This window comes from Mastigoproctus giganteus, chromosome 6, assembly GCF_048544385.1.
Source record: "Mastigoproctus giganteus isolate SK-2022 chromosome 6, ASM4854438v1, whole genome shotgun sequence".
Taxonomy (NCBI): Eukaryota; Metazoa; Arthropoda; class Arachnida; order Uropygi; family Thelyphonidae; genus Mastigoproctus; species Mastigoproctus giganteus.
Window position 1 is genome coordinate 23,896,557 of NC_143580.1, and position 23,346 is coordinate 23,919,902.

The window sequence follows — 23,346 nt, forward strand, 5'->3', positions numbered from 1 at the left end:
GTTTACTTTTGCTACACAAAAGCGCTGTCGTTTGGTTTTTTTTGTTTTTTAAATGCACAGATAAACATACACCAGTGGTACACTCGAGAGATGTACGGTGTGCGAGGCACGTTTTCCAGTAACCACTTTCTACGACTCACGCACTCATTACTCGGAGGCCATAACGTAATCACCGGTACAGCCATCAAAAACAAGGACTTGTTCGTCATAGGTCAGAGAGCGACGCATGCGCACTACACATCGTACGATGTGTAAACGAACGCGAAAGCTGTAGTTGACGGTGTGAGTTTGTGTGGAGGTGGCAATACTTGCACGGGGGGATTCTTCTTTTTTCTTACGTCTTCTGTGTGTGTGTGTGTGTGCACTTTTGGTGAATCCATCGACCTAACCGGGGGGTTGTCAATAGTCCGTTTACGGCCAGGAAAAGATATCTGTGTGCAGTTCGTTCCTTACGTCCGCTAATGTTCATTGTTTCGTGTCGGTTTGCGTACCAAGACGACGGGGAAGACCGGTCAACGACTGGATATTCGTGAGCCGTAAGCAAGGTGGAAAGCCGCTGCCACATGGCGAAGTGGAACTTTGTTGTGGCTGTATGCTGATCAATCATTATCAATGCTGGGCGCCATGGGAAAGGAACAGGAGTTGATCCATGCCATAAAAACAGAGGATATCCAAGCACTGACGCGTCTTTTGGCCAAAAATAAACCTTCGAAACCAAGTGAGTACCAGTTCCTGTTACTTACACCATTGTCTTAAGTCGGCGTTCGAAGAGATCGGTACAAGGCCTTAACCATTTCAGCGACTCCAACAGTTCATAAATAAAACGATTTTTTCATTTGGATTTATAGTAGAAAGTTCGCGTTTAAATTCGTGAACGGCGCCATATTAATTCCAAGAAATAATTACGCTTAACTATTAATTAAATAAATTTCATAAATAAAACGATTTTTTTTATTTCAATTTATTGTAAACAGTAGAACACTTTAAAATTCGTAAACGACGTCATATTAATTCCAATAAATATCCACGAATAATCAATTAATCAAATTTCATCAATAAAACGATTTTTTTTATTTAAATTTATTGTAAAAAGTAGGGCACGTTTAAATTCGTGAACGGCGCCATATTAATTCGAAGAAATATTATCCAAGAGTAATTATTAATTAAATAAATTTTAGATTATTCTAAAAACTGTTAATTTATTTAAATATACTTTCCTACCCACCGAAATTATAATTTCAAGGTTCATACAAAAGCAATAAACGTATACTTTTGTTTATTTTCATACTCTATTCCCAGAATTCCTAGCAAACTACATTTTATTTAGGTTTAGGTTTTATATCCATTTAAGTGTTAATTATATAAATAAATAAATTAATTAATTTATTTATTTATATAATTAACACTTAAATGTATATAAATATCAACAAAAATATCAACGATTAAATATTACGTTATAGATTTTGCAAACAGTGACTTATCCTACCTGTATAAATATAAACATTAATTTAATAAATATAAACATTTAAAAATTGCCAAAATGTTTCGAGACTAATTTACCAGACGATATTTTTACATATTTCGTCTGTTACATATTTTGTCTGCGCCTTAACGTTATGCTAATTTCAACACACACACGCGCCAGCAGATGCAAACGATTCACGAGAACACGTGTTAAATGAACAAAGCTCTGCACGCACTCTTGTGGAGAATTTTTGAATTGGTAAATAGGTAGCCACTGCTTTTATATATCAAAGGCAAAATAATAAAAAAAAAAATGGCTGCTCAGACGCGGATTTATTTATTCAATTTAAATAAATTTTTTCTTTCTTTTTCTCGATGTTTGTAACGCGCAGAAATAAAGTCCGCACATATATATTTTACTCAATTTTTATTTCCATGCGAAACTTTTGCCCTAAGACGCGCTAAGCCCCTCCCACACTTATACACCCGTATAAAGAATTCTGCCTGCAAGTAACATGCGTGTTAGAATTCGATTTTCATACCTCCGTTGTTCCATGCTTTGGATGCACCGGGGGGGGGGGCGCCAAGGAGAACATGCTGTAGTATTTTGAAAGATGCCAACAGATATATTGGATTTTTGGTTCAGCAGAAATTTCTAAATATTTAAAATAAAATTTGGAGAAAAATGCTTGACTTTTGTAATGCGTTCGTTCTATTTTATCAGAAAAATAGAACGATAGAACTCATTATGGTGAACTGTTTAGCGAAGAAATGACACGGTCACGCGATCATTTCAACGCTCCATTTTAATTGATAAAAATCAATTTTTATCCGCATTTTTCGTATCGAACGAAGGGCCCCCAACTCAGCTTTTAAATTGGTAAAATTTCGTCTGCTACTTAGTTACGATGATGAACTGTGAACATTTTCAGTTAAAATAAAAACGTTGATTTTTCTCGATAAGTATTCCTTACTGGCAGACGTTTTAAATATCGTCTGCTAATTATAGTTATTGTTTTCAGTTACATTTTGAATTTAAAAAAAAAAGAAGGGAAAATGTCAGTTTTTCTCAGTAGGCGTTCTTTACTGGCAGATGATATTTAAAAATGTCGTCTGCCAAGTACAGTTATTGTTCTCAATTACGTTTTGAGTTAAAGAAAAAAAAAGGAGAAAAAGTCGATTTTTCTCTCAGTGGCTGTTCTTTACTGGCCAGTGGTGTATCCAGCTGTCTCTTAAGGGGGGATGGGGGCATGGTGACCAGGATTTTTTTTTTTTTAGAACGCCTCCTGCCTTCTTTTTCTTTAATTTCAAATTTTTGGTTAAGGGGACATTGTTTGTTATTTGGTTTTTAGGAGCATTAGCAACTAAGGCCATATTGCTCCGGGATATGCGGTGGTCATTCCTTGACCTTTCCGCATACTCCGTATTTGGTGGTGACGGGCTCGAACCCCGGTCTAATCAAGAAGCATGTGCTACGCACTGCTGCTCCTTCCCACCTGGCTACGGAGGCGCCCTTAAGGGGACATATGCCCCTTCTGCCCACGCCTGTTACTGGCAGACGATATTTAAAAATGTCTGCCAATTACAGTTATTGTTTTCAATCAATTACATATTAAATTTAAAAAAAAAGTTGCTTTTTCTCGGTAGGCGTTCTTTACTGGCAGATGATACTTAAAAATGTCTTCTGCCCAGGACAGTTGTTTTCAATTACATTTTGGGTTAAAGAAAAAAAAAAAGAGAAAAAGTCGATTTCTCAGTGGTTGTTCTTTACTGGCCAGTGGCGTATCCAGGTGTCATCGTAAGGGGGGAGACATGGCGACGAGGTCCAGGTGTCATCGTAGGGGGGGGGAGCATGGTGACCAGAGTTTTGAGTTTTTTTTTTTTTAGAACGCCTACCGCCTTCTTTTTTTGTAATTTCAAAATTTTGGTTAAGGGGTAGAACTATGCCCCTTCTGCCCACTCCTGAATATGCTCCTCTTACTGGCAGACGATATTTAAAAATGTAAATTGAAAAATAGCAGATGATATTTAAAAATGTCTGCCAATTACAGTTATTGTTTTCAATCAATTGCATTTTGAATTTAAAAAAAAAAAAAAAAAAGGAAAAAGTTGATATTTCTTGGTAGGCGTCTTTACTGGCAGATGATATTTAAAAATGTCGTCTGCCAAGTACAATTATTGTTTTCAATTACATTTTGAGTTAAAGAAAAAAAACAAAAAATGGAGAAAAGTCGATTTTTCTCAGTGGCCTTTCTTTACTGGCAGAGGATATTCCAAAATGTAAATGTAAAAATGGCAGACGATATTTAAAAATGTCGTCTGCCAATTACAGTTATTGTTTGTTTTCAATTACATTTTGAAGTCTATTTTTCTTACTAGGCGTTCTTTACTGGCAGACGATACTTAAATATAAAATTAAGATTTATCATAAAAATTAATAATTATTATAAAATGGCGTGAGGAGTTTCAGACGTCATTTCCGATTTGACTTAATATAAACTAGAAAGGGCAGAATGGCGCCAAAATGACTAAGCGTTGGTGCCCACTGACCTTGGGTTGTTCCGTAGCGTTTAAAAAAGACGGGGTTAGCCGTCCATTACTCTTGGCTCACACCACTGTCTGACCTTGAGAATTTAGGGTGAATATGACTGGGAGGAAGTGAAGAAGGATGTTAGATGGGTACAGTAATTTCTATGGGCAGGGCAACCTTGCCGTCCGCGGTATACCCCCCAGGGATAAGGACCAGAGTTGCAAAATCAGCAATTCCTTTTTTATTTCTAACCCATTGTTAACAGCTGCTGAAATCTTCACACTCAGATACCCTGATGATGAGATGTTTAATTATTCTCGAAACGTATTAGTATCTACCAGGATTCTAATGTAAATAAGTTCGTTCTCATTTTGGGTGTTAATGATTGAGGAGTTATACAGTTTGTTTCCCTTCTGGATACCAGGAAGACGCATGCGCTATGTGGTTTTCCTGGCCAAAAGTATAAATAGAAGACTGCTGCAAAAAGTCTTTTCTAAGGTCAAATCCATTATATCACACATTATCAGAACTGCGTTTTTGAATGTACACTAGCTGCTGAAATCTTCAAACTCAGGTTCCTTGATGATGAGATATGTAATTATTCTCGAAACGTATTACAATCTACTAGGATTCTAATATAAATAAGAAAATTTCCTTCTCATTTTGGGTGTTAATGATTGAAGACATATCATTTGTCTCTCTTCTGGATACCAGCAAGGCGCATGCGCTGTCTGATTTTCTTGGCCAAAAGTATAATTGAAGACCACTGCAAAAAGAGTCTTTCCTGCGGGCATATCAAGTTCATTTGATCACACATTATCAGAACTGTTTTTTTCCCCTCCCTTTTTTGAATGTACACTAGCCTACCAAAATTATTCGGACACCAAGTCTTCTGGATGGGGTGGGAGTTTGCGCATTTTGTGAGCTCCTCATGTAGGCGTAGAGTGGTGGAATTTTTTAAAATTATTAATTTAAAACATTCCACTGATTTTATTAATTAAAAGATGCTTAAAAAAAAAGCAGTAAAGTTGAAAATTTCCAAAATTCTTGAAGAGACACCTTTTACGCCTTCCATTGAGGTCGGGGGTTGCTGACCTGCAGGTGTCCAACCGGATACGGCTCCTTAGGACGCGAAAGTTGTTTAATAAAAGCTGAGACGTCCGACAGACGGCGAGCGCATCACGAACGGGCCACGACCTCGAAACTATGGCTTTAGAATTTTTCGGCCCAATGCTTGCATTCAGCTTTGGCCTACTTAGTCACGGTAATATGGCACCAAAGAGATATTTGTGACCCGTCTTCGCTTATGTAAACAAAAATTCACTGGTAAGAAAAAAAATCTGCAATATTTGGTAAACAAAGTTGTAAATACTTGATGAAGTTCCATAATTCTTGTTAGCAGACGACGTTGCTAAATACGTCCAAACGACACTAACAGGGTGTTAATATAAATGTTTTTTCTTTAAAGTTCGTATCTATCTCGATAATTCGCGACAGTTTGGTCATCAAGGCTGCCATTATCCATTCCTCTTGGAAGGGGCCGGGCTATCGTGTTACATCCTCCCCCCTACACTTTTTAAAGTGCAAGGTTGGAAAGTGTTTCTCTTTTAATACATTATGATGTTGAGTGCTTTGGAAAAGGTGGGTGGCATTAGAGGCAACGTGATATTCAACACCGTCAGTACTATCGCCCTTGCAAGAGGGGGGCACGGGTGTCAACACCACATGTGCAACGGGGCGTCATTTCGTCTCCATTTTCTTGTCTTTTTCTGGACGCGATGTGTTATGGCGCCTTGCGTTTTCCTTCCAAATGGCATTCGCATTATCGTCCTCCTGTGGTATACATGTGGGGAGTGTGTGTCGTAGTAAAGAAGAGGGGAGTGACCAGAGTGGGGATTTTACCCAGGAGAATAGAGAAGGAAGGAGATTGTGTTGTCAAGAATGTGAGATTGTCGTGCCTTGAAGTCCTGGCTGGGTACAATACCGTGCGTTCCTTGTCCGACCCATTAATGACAGAGAATACTTACCCTACCGGCACGTTCTCTCTTTCGTCTGCGTTAAAAGATTGCCATCTGGAATTCTTGCGAAATAAAGTTGTAAATATCTGAGCTGGGAAGCAGTGACTTGCTTCGGAGGCGGTCACAAAAAAAGGCTGTTTTCTTCATAATTCGAAAAAGTTGACTACACCTTGAGCATTAGGAAATCGGTGTATGGTGCGTTTAATTAATATTGCGCATGCGCAGATTTTCGGTGGAGATTTTTCGTTTTAAGCGTCATAATCATTTATAAAGTAGAATACCCTGTTGAAAGCAGCCCTTCATGGAACTGATTTGCATAATCACTTTCTACTGTCGTCTGCTTTAAAAGATTGTCGTTTGGAATTCTTGGGAAATAAAGTTGTAAATATGTGAGCTGGGAAGCAGTGACTTCCGTCGAAGGCAGTCACAAAAACTGCTGTTTTGCTTCTAATTCGAAAATAGTTGAACTCTACACAATCATTAGGAAATCGGTGTATGGTGTATTAATACTGCGCATGCGCAGTTTTTTCGGTGGAGATTGTTCGTTTATAACCATCTAAGCGTGATAATTATAAAGTAGCCCTCCCCTATTATATAAGCAGGTCCTTCACTGAACTACTTTGATAATCACGTTCTCCTGTCGTCTGCGTTTAAAGATTGTCGTCTGGAATTATTGGGAAATAAATATCTGAGCTGGGAAGCAGTGACTTGCGTCGCAGGCGGTGACAAATACGCCAGTTCCTTCATAATTCAGAAAACCTCTACTCAATTCAGTGGGTCGAATTTAATTAATACTACGCATGCGCAGCTCCTTCGGTGGACATTTTTGTTTTAATTATCTACGCATCTTCCCCCCCCCCCCCCACCGCTCTTAATAGAACTACTTTGTATAGCCAAGTTCTCTTGTCGTCTGCATTAAAAGATTGTCGTCTGGAAATCTTGGGAAATAAAGTTCTAAATATCTGTGCTGTGAAGCAGTGACTTGCGTTGTAGGCGGTTTTTTTCGTTATAATTTAGAAAATTCTATTCTCATAATCGTTAGGAACTCCCTGGAGGCACACGGAGTTCCTAATGATTACTTAACACTGCGCATGCGCAGGTCTTTCGGTGGTGATTTTCGTTTTTAATTATCTGAGCATCAAACAGTTTTATAAAGCAGTTCTCCCCTCGTTGAAAAGAGCCCTTAATGGAACTACTTTGCATAGTCAAGCGTCATTTCTTTTCAGGAAATTTCAGCGTTCGTAGAGACACTTGATGATAGCGAAACACCTAATTATTAAGAACAATTACTTCCTTGTGCTGTCGCGGTGTGGTGTAAGGGTAGAGGTCGCTGGGCGGGTAGGGCTGCAAGTATGAATTAAATAAAGAACACGCTATTCTCTTATTGGTCAAAAGTGCCCGGATCATTTCTTTGTGTATCGTTTGCTACGCTTCACTGAATGTTTCCTGCTAAAGAGAAAAGAAAGAAGAAGAAAAAAAATCCATCGTCTGCCAGGCTAATTGAACACAGTTTCAGAGTCGATTTGCTTTTTCGTCTGCTACAAAACGACAATTAATTCGAAATGGAATTTGAAAACAAATCATCTTTACCATTAAGAGATGCTCGTATTTTTGTGTACTGTTAGAGCTAATGGCAAATATCCCCATAATGCTTTGCGCTAAGTAGAGGCTTAAAGGACTTAGAAGAAACATTCCGTTTCTTTTTAGTTTATTTAAAGACGCTGCCATGTTTTGCTTTTTTATTTATATTTTTTTTTCGATTATCATTAGTTTCTGTCTGACGTAAAAATAGGGGAAAAAATTCTGAAATATACTGGAGAAAATCTTTTGTTAATGTATCTGGTCGATTTCAGTTAATTTTTGGAGAAAATCTTTTGGCAAGTTTTTATTATTATTCTTATTGCTATTATTAGTAATGTGGTGGAACTAAGGCTTTTGCTGTACCAGACAAAAAAAAAAAAAAAAATTGAGTTACCCTAAGAGAGAGAGAGAGAGAGAGAAAGAAAGAAAGAAAGAAAGAAACAAACAAACAAGAGTCAGAAGTAGAAGGTTATCACCAAGAAAGAAAAGAGTGATGATATCCAGATCAGGACCCTGGGTGTGCCAAGCCCATACTCACCAGATGTGAGCCCCTGGGGTTAATATTTAATATATCTGGTCGATTTCAGTTAATTTTTGAAGAAAATCTCTTGGCGAGTTTATTTGTTAATATACCTGGTTGATTTCAGTTAATTTTCGAAGAAAATCTTTTGGCAACTTTATTTGTTAATGTATTGATTGATTTCAGTTAATTTTTTGAGAAAATCTTTTGGCGAGTTTATTTGTTTATATATCTGGTTGATTGCAATTAATTTTTGAAGAAAATCTTTTGGCAAGTTTATTATTATTATTAGCCAGTAGTGCAAGGAGAGTGGTGCAGCAAAAGCTTCAGGCTTTTGCTGCACCAGACAAAATAAAATTTGAGTTAACCTGAGAGAGAGGGAGAGAAGTAGAAGGAAATCACCAAGAAAGAGAAGAATGATATTCAGCTCAGCACCCTGGGTGTGCAAATCCCGTACTCACCAGATGTGAGCCCCTGGAGTTAATGTATCTGGTTGATTTCAGTTAATTTTTTTAATCTATTGGCAGTTTTTATTACTGTATCTGGTTGATTTCAGTTAATTTTTTAATCTTTTGGCAGTTTATTTGTTACTGTATCTGGTTGATTTCATTAATTTTTTTGAGAAAATCTTTTGCCAGTTTATTTGTTAATGTAAACGAAGTTTTCTGCCCCGGAAAACTTCGTTTGGTTTCAGCAACGTCACAGGATGATCACGTGACTAGTTTTTTTCGCCACATTTGGAAATTATTCGGAATTACAAATTTTTTTTATTTATTTTTTAACTTTACGGGGTCGTTTCGGGGAAATTGCAACGACCTTGAGGAAATCATTCATGCGCAAGATTGGGTTGTACTTAATGTTTGCCGTGACGCTCTAAGCCAGTTAAGTATGCGACCACAAATGGAATTATGGGTAACAGAGCGACATCCCATTTCGATGCCTAAGTAGCTGGAGGATTAATATGCTGGATGGAAGTAGGCAGACGACTGTAATATCGTACGGCAACGTGCTGGTTAGTACAGTCGTAGCGATTCACCTTTGACCTTAGGTGGGAAGTAAATCATTTATTCCGGGGGAACGACATTTACAGGGTGGAGATGTATATTTTTTATTTATTTAGTTAGTTTTTTCGACTCCAGGTGTATAATCAGAGAAATATTAACTGCGGAAGGTATTGGCCGTTTTTTTTTTTTTTTTTATCTTCTGCAATTTGCCGGTCCTAACCAGACCTGTACTGACTGAATAGGATGGGGTGGGGTGGGGTGGGGTGGGGGAAGATTTATGATGCATGTTATTACTGTTCAACTCGTTTATAAAGTTCCCGGATTTTACGATGTATCGGTAGATGAATCTGGGGTGACTTAAAGATTTCGTAGGTCAACAGTGTCGTAATATTTTGGAGCAGTTTACCATAAACCTCCCTCATGAATAAAATAAGGATGGAGATAATTGCTTGGAGAAATTCGACATTACAAGTTTTGAACAGTGACAGCTTATCTTAATTGCATATCTGATCTTTAAAAATGGGTGTCCCCCATGGATCTTCATTGGGCTCACGATTTTTTAAAACTTTTTTTTATTTATGCTGAAGACTTCTTTGCGAATCTCTGCAAATATAATACCTTTATATCACATGACACAAACACGTGATGCTGTTACTGAAGAAGAGCTCCCATTTGAGAAGATAGGTGCACCTAATAAAGTGCCAACGCAGTGTCAGTTCACATATTACTTAATTCATATGACAGAGAAATTGAACAAAGTGGTATTTTTGAACTTTTGATATAAAAAAAGCATTTTGAAAAAGTAAACGGATTTTTTTTTAAAAATGCACTTCGGCTGCTCGCGCACATTCACAACTGTGAGCTAGTGCTCCTCCTGAGCACAGTACAAAGTCAAGGGTACGGACAAGCACCTTTCAGTGCATACTAGGGAGCCTCACGGGATTGTCTGTACATAAGGGAGGGTTGAGTAGCCTCGCCGCGAGCGTACATTCCTCGCAAGGTCAGCCGCTCTGGTTCGTCACGTGACGGACGTGTGAGATCCGCTTTAGAACCGGCCATTGGCCCCTTCTTCACACCTGGATAGTTGGCTGTTATTTTGTTGGGGGCCGGCGATGCTTTCGCTGCTACCAATCTGTCAGCACTGTACGATTAACAGAACCAGACGGGGTTCGAGATTATTTTAAGCGAAGTCTGCTCGTCGGATGAACTCGCCGGACATCAAGCGTTCTTGTGTCAAGACATGCGCGGTTAATAACCTTTTTATAAAAAGATATCCGTTTTTCCTATTGGCCTGATCTTTCCCCATTGCTCTTTCAGTTGCTTTTCCCCATTGAAAAAACGAGTGCCCGAGTTCGAATTGTAATCATCAGACGAAGACCGAGCAATAATGACGTCACGTGTGACGTCATTTATTTGCTCGAAATGAAATGTTAATTTCTAACAGTTTAAATGTTCGTCTGCTGCTTGAAAGTGACATTTCATTTCAAGCAGAAGATAACTACTTAAACCAAACGAATTTAAATTACTTCATTTTTATTCTTCTGTAAAATCTATCGGTGTTTCCTCACTGGAAAAAATCCCAGCTGTAGCATTTCGCTTGGTCATAAGCAGATAAGCACAGACACACTGGGATTTGGGAGTCCCAACTCTTGTTTCCTCTGCTAATTGTGGGGAATGAATAAAGATCGAGTTCTAGCGGAGACTTTTGTCATCGCAGTTCTCTATATCTCTCTCTCTCTCTTTCCCCACTTCCCCCCTGTGTTATCCCCCACCCGGCCCGTACGCTCTGGGATGGAATTAAAGACGCGTTCCTTGTTAATTAAAGTATTGTCGGAGAATGACAGTTATTTGAGTGAAACTGGTCGGACGGAAATTTTATCTTTTGGAATTCGGTTTCCTCACACCGCTGGCAACTGTTGTAACAATGGTGCGCGAGCTAGCACGTAACCAATGAAATCTAGTCATTTTGACAAGCTTTATGATGTGGAAAATTGTGAATGCCATTTCTCCGCGGTTTTTTCCCCCATTTTTTTTTTAATTTATCAGGGAAATTTTGTGAAGTAGGTGGGGATAATGATACTCTTCTATTAATTTTGACGACTCAGTTTCCTCCTAGCGCCACCTCGCTGTAATCTGCCGTTACTAATTAGTTTTATAGTTAAGTAGTTTTGATTTAGAACGTGCCACTGGAAATCCCCCCCTCCCGTCCCTTCTACCAGTCAAAAGTGTATTGTTTGAAATGCCGACTTTGTGTTTATTCATGTAGGTGAAGACACTACATCGTATGCTAGGAGGAACAGTCACATGGTTTTACTGAAATTTAATCGTTTGGAAGTATTATGTCGTCTGCAGGTGTTGTTATAAACTATTTTTACCAGGTGTAAACCTAATTTTTGGCCATTTTCCAATTTAATGAAAGTAAAGAAATATGCCAGTTCCCCCAACAGATTCGTGAAAAATCTTTATACTGTTTCTATCAGAACTTTCCAAAGGCAGTACAGCATAAAATCACGGACACCTATAGTGGTGGACAATAGAGATGTCTTTTGATATTTTTTCATATGTTTTTTCTGGAACTTGGTGGGCTGCGCGTGAAATTTATAAAGAATATTAAGGTGGGGCTCAAGTTACATATATCTTGATTGCAATCAGCAAAAATACATCTTCAAAAGATGTATCCCTAATGATTGGTCTGTAGGATTTGTCCTCAATGAATTTCTTGTAGTGAACATCCATCTTCTGTACGTTTTGGACCACCTCCATGGGCAGGAATCTGTCGCCTTTTCTGAGCCCTCCACGTCACAGACTGTATAGAGGGAGGGCTCTTAAGGGTTTCGGGGGGATTCTCCCATTACTCATCTGCCAGAAACTTGGCGTATTAATTTCTGAGAATTTTCTGTAGTTTAGAAGTTTGGTAATGTGTGAGGGGTGGAAGTTTGTGCTTGAAGAGAACCCAATGAAGAAGGTCTGCCAAGCCATCTGGATTGGCAGACCTTGTGAATATCTGTTACATGGTGTTTAAAGCTGAGTTTAGGGTGGAAGATGACCAAGAGATCTCTGTGCTTGATTACTGGAGGGATGGAGGTTCCATGGATTTTCAGGTTTTGTTGAGTTGGGTGTGATATGAGTAAGAACACCATTTGTGGAGATTTATTTGGATGAATCTTAAGAGAGAGAGAGATCTCTTGGTCTCTCTCTCTCTTAAGATTCTTTAAGTTCTTGATGATGGTTTCAGAAGCAGTCTCAGGCAATGGTGTATCCAGGTATCATCATAAGGGGAGGCATGGCGACCAAATCCAGGTATCATTGCAAGTGGGGGGGACATGGTGACCAGGCTTTTGAATTATTTTTTAGAACTCCTTTTGCATTCATTTTCTTTAATTTCAAATTTTTGGTTAAGGCAGCGCATAATCCCCTTCTGCCCACCCCTGAATATTACACCCCTAGTCTCAGATCGGTCGGTCTCGTGGATGTGATAGAAGATATAGGTTTTGAAACCTCTGGCTTAGAAGCTTCTTCGATTCAGGCGGAATTTGAACCAGTGCCATTTGTAATGGTGTCGTGAACGGCGACAGTGGTTTTAAAAATATTTCGGTGTAAATGTGTAGTGCTGCGTATTTACTTTGAATAAACTAAGTATATAAAATATAACAAACTGTGCACTCACATTTTTTTAAATTTCTGCGTATTTAAAAAGATTGATGCAGATAAAAATCAATCGGCAACTTGATGCTTATTCGAAATGTTATGGCTGCTGAGCATGCGCAGCTGACTGTTGAGCGAGTAGTAAAACGAATGTCTTTTGGTAGAGGTATGTGGTGCGTTTTTATTTCAATCCCCCCACTCACTAGGGAGATATTTTTCCACTGCAGCATAGCCGCCCACTTGGGTTTATTATCCTATCCGAATGGGTCTTTGCTTCGGCTTTCGGGTCATCGTGTCTAATTTCGTATCGGAAGGGCTGGAATTTCATTTAAGCGTCTCCGTTGTACGATTTGCCTTACCGGCGGGCCCGTGTCGGAGTATTTATGTTTCACGACGGGCAGTTTCGGCACGCTACACCAGTTTCGGCTCCGATGAAGGCATCGCCGTGGCTAAACGAACCGGCGAAATTGCGGGGATGTGGAGCATCGCCGGGATTATCCGACTCGGGGGGGGGGGAGTCAGTAGCGCCGTGAGGTTAACGAAGGGATTACGGAGATCCCCGTAAACGGATTAAGACAATCTGGGGAAGGCATGTTCGTCGAGGGATGCGAACCCCGTGATGTCACGTGCTTTGTTTTGCGATTATTGATTGGCTCGGGGCCTGCTGAATTATTCCGGACGCCACCCTCTCTACGGGGATAATGCCGAGACGGGCGATTTGCATGAGGCTGTTCATCGCCGCGTTGTCGACCCGCTCATGTGTGCCAATTTTATTGAAGCAGCCGTTGAGGGATGCGTCGTGTCAGCAGTTTCTTCGTAATTTCGCCTTTCTGTCGATTGCGAGTTCACTCCGGCATTTTTCGTATTGGGCGGGCGAAGTGCATCTGATTGTGTGCCGATAAACGGGCGGTTTTGTTCACGGTCGTATTGTCGGTTTGTACGAAGGGCTGTGTGTGTGATTGTGCCGGTCCTTGTGCCGACTGCGTTCTTTTTAGTGGGTGTGAAGGAGGAGGCTAACTAGATTTCGCAGACGAGACTTCTGAGTCCTCTATCTGTATTTTAAATACAGTAAGCGTGAGGGTTCTTAAACTGTTGGTCGCGATCTTCCGGTAGATCGCGAGGGGAAAGTGTTACTAATATTTTTACTTGTATTGTTTATTTTCCAATGGGTTTGTCTTATGACTTTTAGTTTGTCTTATATTGTTTGCCTTTTAGGGAGTGAGTGTGGGTATTGTCAAGTTCGAGAACCGCTGCAATGGACTTCGGATGTAACGGACTGTGGTGACTAATTCTGGAGTCCAAAAAGAGAATTCAATGAATATTCTAAATTGAAGAAACGGTTCTTCCAGCAACCACCATTGCCACTTGATCCTTACCACTCTGTCCATCAGCGTGTCACACAAGAGTAACAAATGTTGCAGAACTTGTGGATAAATTGCGGCAATCTATTCTGAAGACGTCATATGAATCATCAAGGAAGGTCATGGTGGAGTAACGAACTCATCCTTTTAAGAAAATTGGTTTATATGCTGCACGGCAATATCAGAGACACAGGAGATGGCCTTGTCCTGGGATGAATCAAATTCACAATGGGTTTATTTAGGATTAGAGACTCTGCTCATTGTAACTGGTCGTGGCTCACTAAAGGAGAAGTGATTTAATTTAGGGACTTTCTGGTACTGATAACTGTATTTGTGGCCAGAAAGAAAATTGGAAACATTAAGCGAATGGCCTCTGTATGATGATTTAATGAAACCTCAACATAATATTGTACAATTTTTTTCTCCTGAATATAAGGTCATACACTCATTGAATTATAACCATCTACGTAGCACCATGTTGAGCCACTGTTCGAATAGATAACAACCGCTATCCGCCTAGCCATTGACCAATAGATGACTGAAGACGTCCATAGGGGTCTGTAGCCATGTAGTGTTGCCAACTCTTAATAATATTTCTCGCTAGCCGCACGCTCAAAATCCGCTATTTTTAACACTTAACCCGCCAAATTTTTAAATTTTCATTTGGGTTAAATCCTATTAATTGGTGCCATAAAAAATAATGGGTGCCTCAAAAATTTTTAAAACCCCTACATTATGTCCAAACAAAAACTTCCAAATTGCATATCAAATGCAGTTTATTCTGAGGAAGGAGTCAAAAATAACAACCACCGCAGTTGATGAATTTATGCAGTGGCAATATTGATCACTTGATTTCTTGGTTTGCGAAAAATCACATTTTGCGAAATACAGATTTTTGTAAAGTTTGCAATCTTTAAATGTGGCTTACAAAAAGTAAATGTAAAACTGATATATTTAGATGGGGTTGTAGAAAACTTGCCGTAAAACGAAAGAGTATTAGACATAAATCATTTTTTGATGATAGTAGATGATCGTTATCTCAAAATTTATTATTTCTATACTTCTGGTCCCAAGATTGGTCTCAAGATCGCACTGCTCTTGATTTAAATATCAATAAAAACACTGTTATTGAAAAATTCAAAGATCTGAGGGAGATCTGAATGATATCAATAATTGATTCAGTTAGTTAACTAGGGGGGGGGATATCAGAAAATGGAATATCTATCGAAGTTGAAATTGATGAATCAGCATTTTTCAAAAGAGAATATAATAGAGGACGATTAATAGGAACACAATGGGTTTTTGTGCATTCGAAAGAATTACCAAAGGATGTTTTTTTTTTAGTTCCGGTAGAAAATGGAGATAAAACAACTCTATTATCAATTATAAGAGAGAGAATATTGCCAGGTACAAGAATCATCAGTGATGGATGGCCTGCATATAAAGATCTCTACTGAGACATTAATTATACCCATGATGAGGTTATTTATCGCTATAATTTTGTTTCTCCAGATGATTTAAGTGCTCTTACTCAAAATATTGAAAAACACTTGGTTACATGCCAAAAGAAAATTAAAATACCAATTTGGAACACAGGATAGTCTACTAGAAGGTTATCTATATGAGTTTCTATTTAGAAGAAAATTTTCTAAAGAAAAATTCTTTAATTACCTTATTTTATAAATAAATAAATTAGAAAGGTATATTTTTTTTTTGTATTTTGAAAGTTTCAATTGAATTTTTGATAATTTTTTATTTGTTAAAAAATTTTTCTAACTTTTTTAAGCATATATTTTTATGGCACCTATTAATAGGATTTAGCCTTCATTTTTTGTAGGGATTTAAAAAATATATATTATATATATTTTTTTTAAATATAAAAATTTAAAATTTTGCGAAGCAGTTCTTTAGGTAAAACAATTTTTACAACACTTTTCAACTCTTTTGAGCCGACATTTTTAGATTTGATTCAACAATTTAAAGCTATGACCCAACGGTCATGTCGTTTGTCCGCGAGTGTAACTACCTATTGAAATTGTTTGGTTCTCCTCAGGGGAATCCCTGAACGGTCATGTCGCTTTATATGTATATCAATAAAACATTTCAATTATGAAATATTTATATTGTTAAATAAATATTTCTTAATTTAAATGTTACATTGTAAAAATTATAAAATGCTAAACATATTTTATACTCTTTTATACTTTTTATACTCTTTCCGCTAAAAAATCCGCTATCCGCTATTACATATTTTAATCCGCCAAACCTGAAGCAATTCCGCTAAAACTAGCGGGAAAACCGCTAAATTGGCAACACTGTAGCCATGCTACCTGCAAGGCTTTCGACAGTGTCAGAATACACGACGATTACGTGTCCATACCATGTTCCAAAACATCCCACAGGTGTTCAGTTGGATTGAATTCAGGCGAATTTGGAGGTTAATCAGGATTGGTCGTATCTTCGTTGTGTTCCTTGAACCACTCCTGTTCATTATCTTCGTGGAAGATCTGTCCGGGGTCTTCCACGAAGCTTTGGTCCGTACGCACCAGGGATCTTAGTTCTAACAACCAAAACATGGCTCGTCTGCTGTGGAATCCATACGTCTCAGTGTGTGGTCCATCTCATTTGGGACATTGTCCTTGCAGTTGCCATTTTGTATAGCGATGTGAGCTGTCGCACAGTGACCTGTAGTTGAGCCCGTAGAACATGCTGTACCCTTCACATACCACGAACAGCCACCTTGCATTATCCTTTACAGTTCTGTCAGCGGGAGGTGGCTTTATCTGTTCCACACCATTATTTCTACACATTGACCACAATGGAGAACGAGAAACCGACAAGACGTGCCGTTTGAGATATAGCACCCGACGCGTTAGCTCCCACAATCATGCCCTTTTCAAACTCCATGACATTTTCGCTACGTCCCCTAACTGCTACTTGATCACTCCGGCCTTTTGTACTGCGAGCTATGCAGCATAGTCCATTACCGATGGGGGTGGTCATAATCATAAGAAATCATAAAGAACGATATATACATACATGTCCGTCCGCATGTAATAACTAAATTCCTGATGATGAATTGTCATAAAATTTTATATTTGGCTCTTTTAGAAAGATTTGTGGGCCATTTTCTAAATTTCATTAAAATCTGACCAATAGAAACCAATTTATTATTTATTTTTTTCAATACATATTGCATAATCTGTTCATGAACACCATGTATTGTAGTTGAATCTATGAATTTCTTAATTAAAATATAAAATTTAAAATTAATACAGTTCAGCATTCGATCAGTTCTTTTACCAGTAGCAGTTCCGAATAGCTGTTTTTTTTTTTTTTTTTTTTTTTTAACGGTGACTAGAAGGAACAGACGAGAAAATCCCAGTTTCAAAAATATCTTTAATGATTCATGGTGAAACCAAACATCATTTATCTGGGGACGGACTTACCATATTTAGAATTTACCAGTTTTCTGCTCTTTATCTCCTCAGAAGGCAAACAATTTTGGCTCTCAAAGGCGCTGCAAGAGGAGGAAGTGGTATCTAGGCAACAAACACCAGGAACCCCCCCCCCCTCCTTTCCTGCGTGCGAGATTCATCGTAAATCAGCCGAGTGGCTGCGAGTTCAACGACCACTTCCGGTACAGAGTTGGGCTTCCATTTACGGCATATTATACCGTTATTAAAAGTGAAGTTGCGTTGCCCCTAATGAGCAAGGTGCTTGGGGGTGTATTTAAACGACCGACGGTTGCCCCACTGACCGGGGGTCTCTCGCAGAAAGGCGATAGCATAATCGTCTGCAGTGTACGGCGTTCAAGTGACCTTAAACTCTACTGTTACGTCGTTAAAGTGCCTAATTGTTGTTGGATGTTTTAAGTGCGGTTCGTAACGGATGCTTGTACGACACAAAATGGGAGGGTCGGCTTTGGACAATGGCGCCCTGTGTGCGTTTGATGTAAATGGCTCTTCTCTTGGGATTTTCTGTACCAGGGAGAAACTGAAAGACAGAATTGTATTTTTCGAATGATGTTGATAGCTTCTGCTGAATTCCTATGGCCTATTTGTTCTCGATATACACTATATGACCAAAAGTATACGGGTACTCTCCGTGTACCATGGCTCCGAGCATTCCTAAGGTTCCACTTGTTTCACCCTGGGCCCGGATTCGAATCCCGTTAATGATGCGAGGAATGTTTATGGGCTTTTCTCACAACGCGCTTGAGTTTATTCGGTCACGCGCATGCGTATTGACTGTAAAATGCTAATATAAATCTCCAGTACGTTAAAAGCCACTATTGTTTGTGGATGGGTAGATTTTCAACTGTGCGTACAAAGCTATTTCATCGATGTACACTATATGACCAAAGGTATACGGACACCCATTCTCGAATATCGGGTGTGGGGCACCCGCGTGTGTTTATTGGTCCAGTGGTTTCGTGGGTCTGCACACACACACATTAAAAAGGCAGTATAGGCCGGGCATTGGCACATTTTCAAGTAGCAGAAGTGGCTGGATGTTGCATCGGTGATTCTTCTGAAATTTGAATCCACTGTAGAGGATTTTATTCAAAGATGGAAGACTGTTGGTAGTTTGTTTGGCATGCTTATCGTCTGCGAAAAACACCAAGAGTCAATTGGCAGTCGGAGTGGTGTAGTCTCGGCACTGGACTGACGAATCTGTGTTTGGATCAGTTCATTATCCATAGAGTGCTTCCTGTTGAATCATCTGGACTATGAAGTTTGCTGGAGGAGATCTGATGATAAGGGGCTGTTTCATCTGGTTCGGACTCAATCCATTGATGATAACCTTAAAACCAAAGTCCCAAACAATTTGGGCATTCCATTATAATGTACGTAGAGTTTTCGGAGAGTCCACCACTTTCAGCTTGTAAGCTAGAATTCGATTCACAACCTAATGGTTTACCATAGGAATCCAGGGTGTCTGGCATGCGCTGCGTCCTGTGGAAATTCAAAGGGGGACCTTGGTGGTCAATCAGCTTCAATACACCACTTTGGAACATGCTTCGACAAGATGGGTAGTCCTGGATGACTCGGCCAGGATCAATCGGATTGGACAATTTCGAATTAAAAGCAAAATAAGAAGCGAAATATTGGCTTCAAAACAAGAACTCTTACTGTGGTGCTGGACCAATGAGCAAACTGGAATGAAAGGATCGATATCGATTTGTATCTTATCTTTGTCTCTTTATTTTTGACTCGGTGATCCTGTAGATAAGCGATTTAAAATACCCATCCTCTGGTCGTCTGTTCTTACTGTGCAGGGAGGTTTGAGGGAAGGAGTGGGTGGGAGGAACTGACAATAAAGACAGACAGCTGTAGATAGGCAGACGCGAATCAACCGGGGTCTTTTACAAGATTAATCCTCGCGCAACACGATAACACATAAAGGGATTCTAATACCGCACGTGAGATGGTGTAATCTACATACAGTTAAGGGACCATAATTCACCACTCTTACTGCCCCTTCGGGGGTTTTCCGCACGAAAACAGACGACGGAGAAATGGGGAAGTTTAAATATTTATGAGTGGGCAGATGGATAGAGGGAAAGAGAAAACGAATGTGGGTTTGCAGAGGAAAACAAAGGATGCCATGAAACGCTTGTTTTAAAGAGGACCCGTAAGTCATCAGTGACATCCAGCGGGTTATTATTACACTAAATTAATTTAATCTTCAGACGACGTCGATAGGTGGCGCTGCAGTCGATCGATTGTTCTGTGCTTGAGGCGTGGTGGTTGAAAAAGTGGAGCGTGGAGTGAGGAAAAATCGTAAAAAATCGACACAGAAGCGGTTTCTTTTTAAGGGGAAATATTTAGCGTTGGGGTCACCTAGTTTCTTCTTAACCCCCGCTATTTATGGAGACCTCTTCGCTTGCCGCTAATTGGTGCACCGTGGGTGTCCGACCACCCTGACGGATAATTAGAAAGTGTGCAACTATCTGCTGTTACGTCATCTGCTTTTTCGGAGATGTGACCTCTTAATGAGTAAGTTGGAAGTTGAGGAAACTATTGGGTACAGACAGGCGCCCACGTATCTGAGTGGGTTGTATCAACCCCCTTTCTTCGAGGGGTGATGAAATCGTTAATTGTTTTACGTGACCTCCCAAACAATTTACAAAGTAAATTGCTTCATTCGTGTTTTCAACACCAATAAAGCAATTTACGTCGTTGTAAATTATCTATGTACACTGCCCTACCATTAATATAGGGACACCTGCAGATCTACAGCTAACCAGAACTGGAAACGTCTCTTGAAACCTTTATGAATCCCCCCCCCCAGATATGGAATATTGTCCTGTTGATATATGGGTCTTCCCAGACAGGCTGCCACAGGACATCTAGATAGACAGCACACTGGTTCCTACAAACTTCATTGTCGGGACGATGCAGTCTGGCAGGAAGATTTCTGTGGACAGCAGCCAGACCCATGACTGAACACTCCAAAAACAAGGCTTTCCTTTGGTCTGTGGTCCGAGAACGGCATGCCTTATACCATGCTAGATGCCATCTGGTATTGGTTGGGGTGATTAGTGGCTTGTGCACGGTTGCATTACCTGAATAACCCATAACAAGCAGCATCCTGCGCACTGTAGTGGGCCCTCGTTGGTAGAATCGGCGTCCTCTCCACATGGGGTAGAAAAGACCTGATGTCGATTATCGTCGATGACGTGAGGAATTTTTATGGGCCTTTTTCACAATGTCATGAGTTAGTCGGTCTCGGGTAGATGGTTTTTCATCCAGCAAACATAAAATCGACCACAGAGCAATGTGGTCTTAGTCGACAACAATATGATTTGTTCTTTATATAAGGCTTTCCAAAGTAAAGTATATCGAAATACAGCAGTGCTTCTAGTGGCGGTTTCAGGTATTACATCAGTAAACGACTCCAATACAGCTAGTATCTTCTGTCCTAGAAATTGTCTACAGATTATATATTGTTGTATATAAATAGTGGTGTATTTTATTGAATTTTAATTACAAAAACAAATATGGTCCCCCCCCCCCTGTATGTTATGTGGTTATATTTCACTGTTTTCTAGACAAAAAAAAAATAGCCTAACCTGAGACTGACTAACTCAGCCATGTTGTGAAAAAGCCCACTAAAAATTACTGGCTTGGATTTGATAACTGCAGACCTCTGAGACTATAAGCCTTACAAATCGATGCGGTCCCAACGTTTAGGATTGTAGGTATATATATATATATATATATATTTTTTTTTTATGCGGGAAAAAAAGGAAAATATGAAGTATATGTTAAGAGAGTGGTCTGGGCAATGCAGTAGGCTCCGTGGATTAAATACAAGTGGTCCGGCCCTCTAGAACTGTCAATATCCATTAATAGTTGTGTAATAACTGACACCTTGGTAGAGTGTAACATGAAGCCACTTGTAGTGACGTCACGATATGTAAATGAAGTCGCGAGTAAATACGGTATTTCATTTTAACCGCCATAACGAGATTTTTTTTTTCTTTTTTTTTTTTTTCTTACTCCTGCCCGGAAAACTGGCTAAATCGGCTCACAGTAGTTTATTATTATGCAAATGAGCATTTAAAGAGTTTGAGATCGAGTTTCGAATTGTTAAAGACGTTTTATCGTTTGAAAATTGTTCTTGGGAAAGCACTGTTCGTTAGCTCGTGTTTGGCTCATTGATGGAGTTCCGGTATCTGTGGCATGCGAACCATTCAAGGCTCGGCGTTCTTTTAATTTGCACTGTCACGGATCGGGTAGTTATAAAAATGATGTGGCAATTTTTGTCGGAAATACGTGCGCGCAGCTGCAGTCTGTTTTCATTAAGTAAGCGGATACTTGGTATTCGTCTGCACATTTTTTGATTGGCCATCTTATCCGGCACGTTAATTTTGGACGTTGTACGTTGCGTTCACGTGCTGATTTGTGGCACCAGCAATTTTTACGTGTCATGTTTCTGATTCGATTGTTCAATTCCATCGCACGTGCTCTGTTATTCTTGTCGCATTGTTGCCACATCGATTTCCTGTGTCTGCGCGCGCGTTCCTGCTCGTGTTTTGCTGAACGTGCTTATGTTAATGGACATTGTACAAGATGTTTTTTTTTTCTTCGTCTGCTCTTATTTCTTATTTTTTCGTCTGCTTTTTTGTTCTTTTCGTCTGCTCATTCCTTTTTTTTTTTTTTTTTTTCGTCTGCTCTTATTTTGATTAACTCGTGCTAAAATCTGCTGTTTGCGCATTCTTTGCGGTTTTTGATACTGAGAGAAAGAGAGAAAAAGAAACAAGCTTAATTAGCAGAAATTAATGATTGTTAACGAAGGTCTGTTGCTTGTTTTTCTCAGATGGAACTCACTTATGCAAATCCATCCTCGATATCAGCTGTGATTATGAACCCTAAGTTAACAGGTTGCCAGTGCTCCAAACTTGGTGATCGTTTCCATGGCAACAGATCTTCAAATATTCATTTATGATGTAGTTATACTTAAAGAAGAGGACTAGCAATGGCTGGTCTTAAATAAACATTACACGTCTTGTAACGTTTTGTAAAAGTACACCGACAGACAAAAGTTAAAGTACACATTATAGATTGCTGGTTATAATTGCGTATGGTCAGGAGATCCACTTGATGATTAGGAGCTAGTCTACAACTCACCACACTTCTATTTACCAAATAAAAAAGAAGCACTTTAGCTTTCCATTACCGACATACACGAGGTGTGGCAATAAAGTTCCCGGACTGCTGCGATAAAAAGAACAGAAAGTGAAGGAGCTGAAAAATGGTTTTATTTTTTATTACAAACATGATCAGCATCGTCTCGATCCTGAATTTCTTGATGATTTTGAAGTCCACTGCATGCTCTTTCGTCTTCAGTGACAATACAGCTGAGGAACTTAGGATTGTCTTTACAAGTGTGGATGAAGTCTTTGCAAGGTAATCATTGCCTTTGCTCATCATAAATTTTGCATACACCCTCCTTTTCCCGAAATTTTCAGGCAGAATTCGACCAATGATCTCCTTATCCATATTCAACTCATCAGCCATCATTCAGAAGGTCAAACGACGATTTCTTGTTGCAGTTTTCCGAATCTTTGCAACTCTGTCCTCATTTCTAGAGGTTGATGGACTCCCACTTCTTGGATCACCACAAACATCTGTCCTTGAACCACTTATACCATTCAAAGACACTGGTACAAGTTTACAACTTAATACCACTCTTTCAGGACAACAGTTCGTAA

At 39.4% G+C, this 23,346-nt stretch overlaps 1 protein-coding gene across 2 annotated transcripts in view; it reads left to right on the forward strand.

The window, feature by feature from the left end:
* Positions 1–292: 292 nt before the first annotated feature.
* The window catches only part of LOC150084099 (caskin-1-like), a 258,960-nt gene continuing 235,906 nt past the window's right edge, over positions 293–23,346 (forward strand). For both annotated transcript variants that reach the window (XM_090375893.1, XM_090375894.1), the window contains exon 1: positions 293–718. In XM_090375893.1, coding sequence (XP_090232019.1) covers positions 613–718 — 106 coding nt within the window. In that variant the 5' untranslated portion in view covers positions 293–612. The remainder of the gene's footprint in view (positions 719–23,346) is intronic.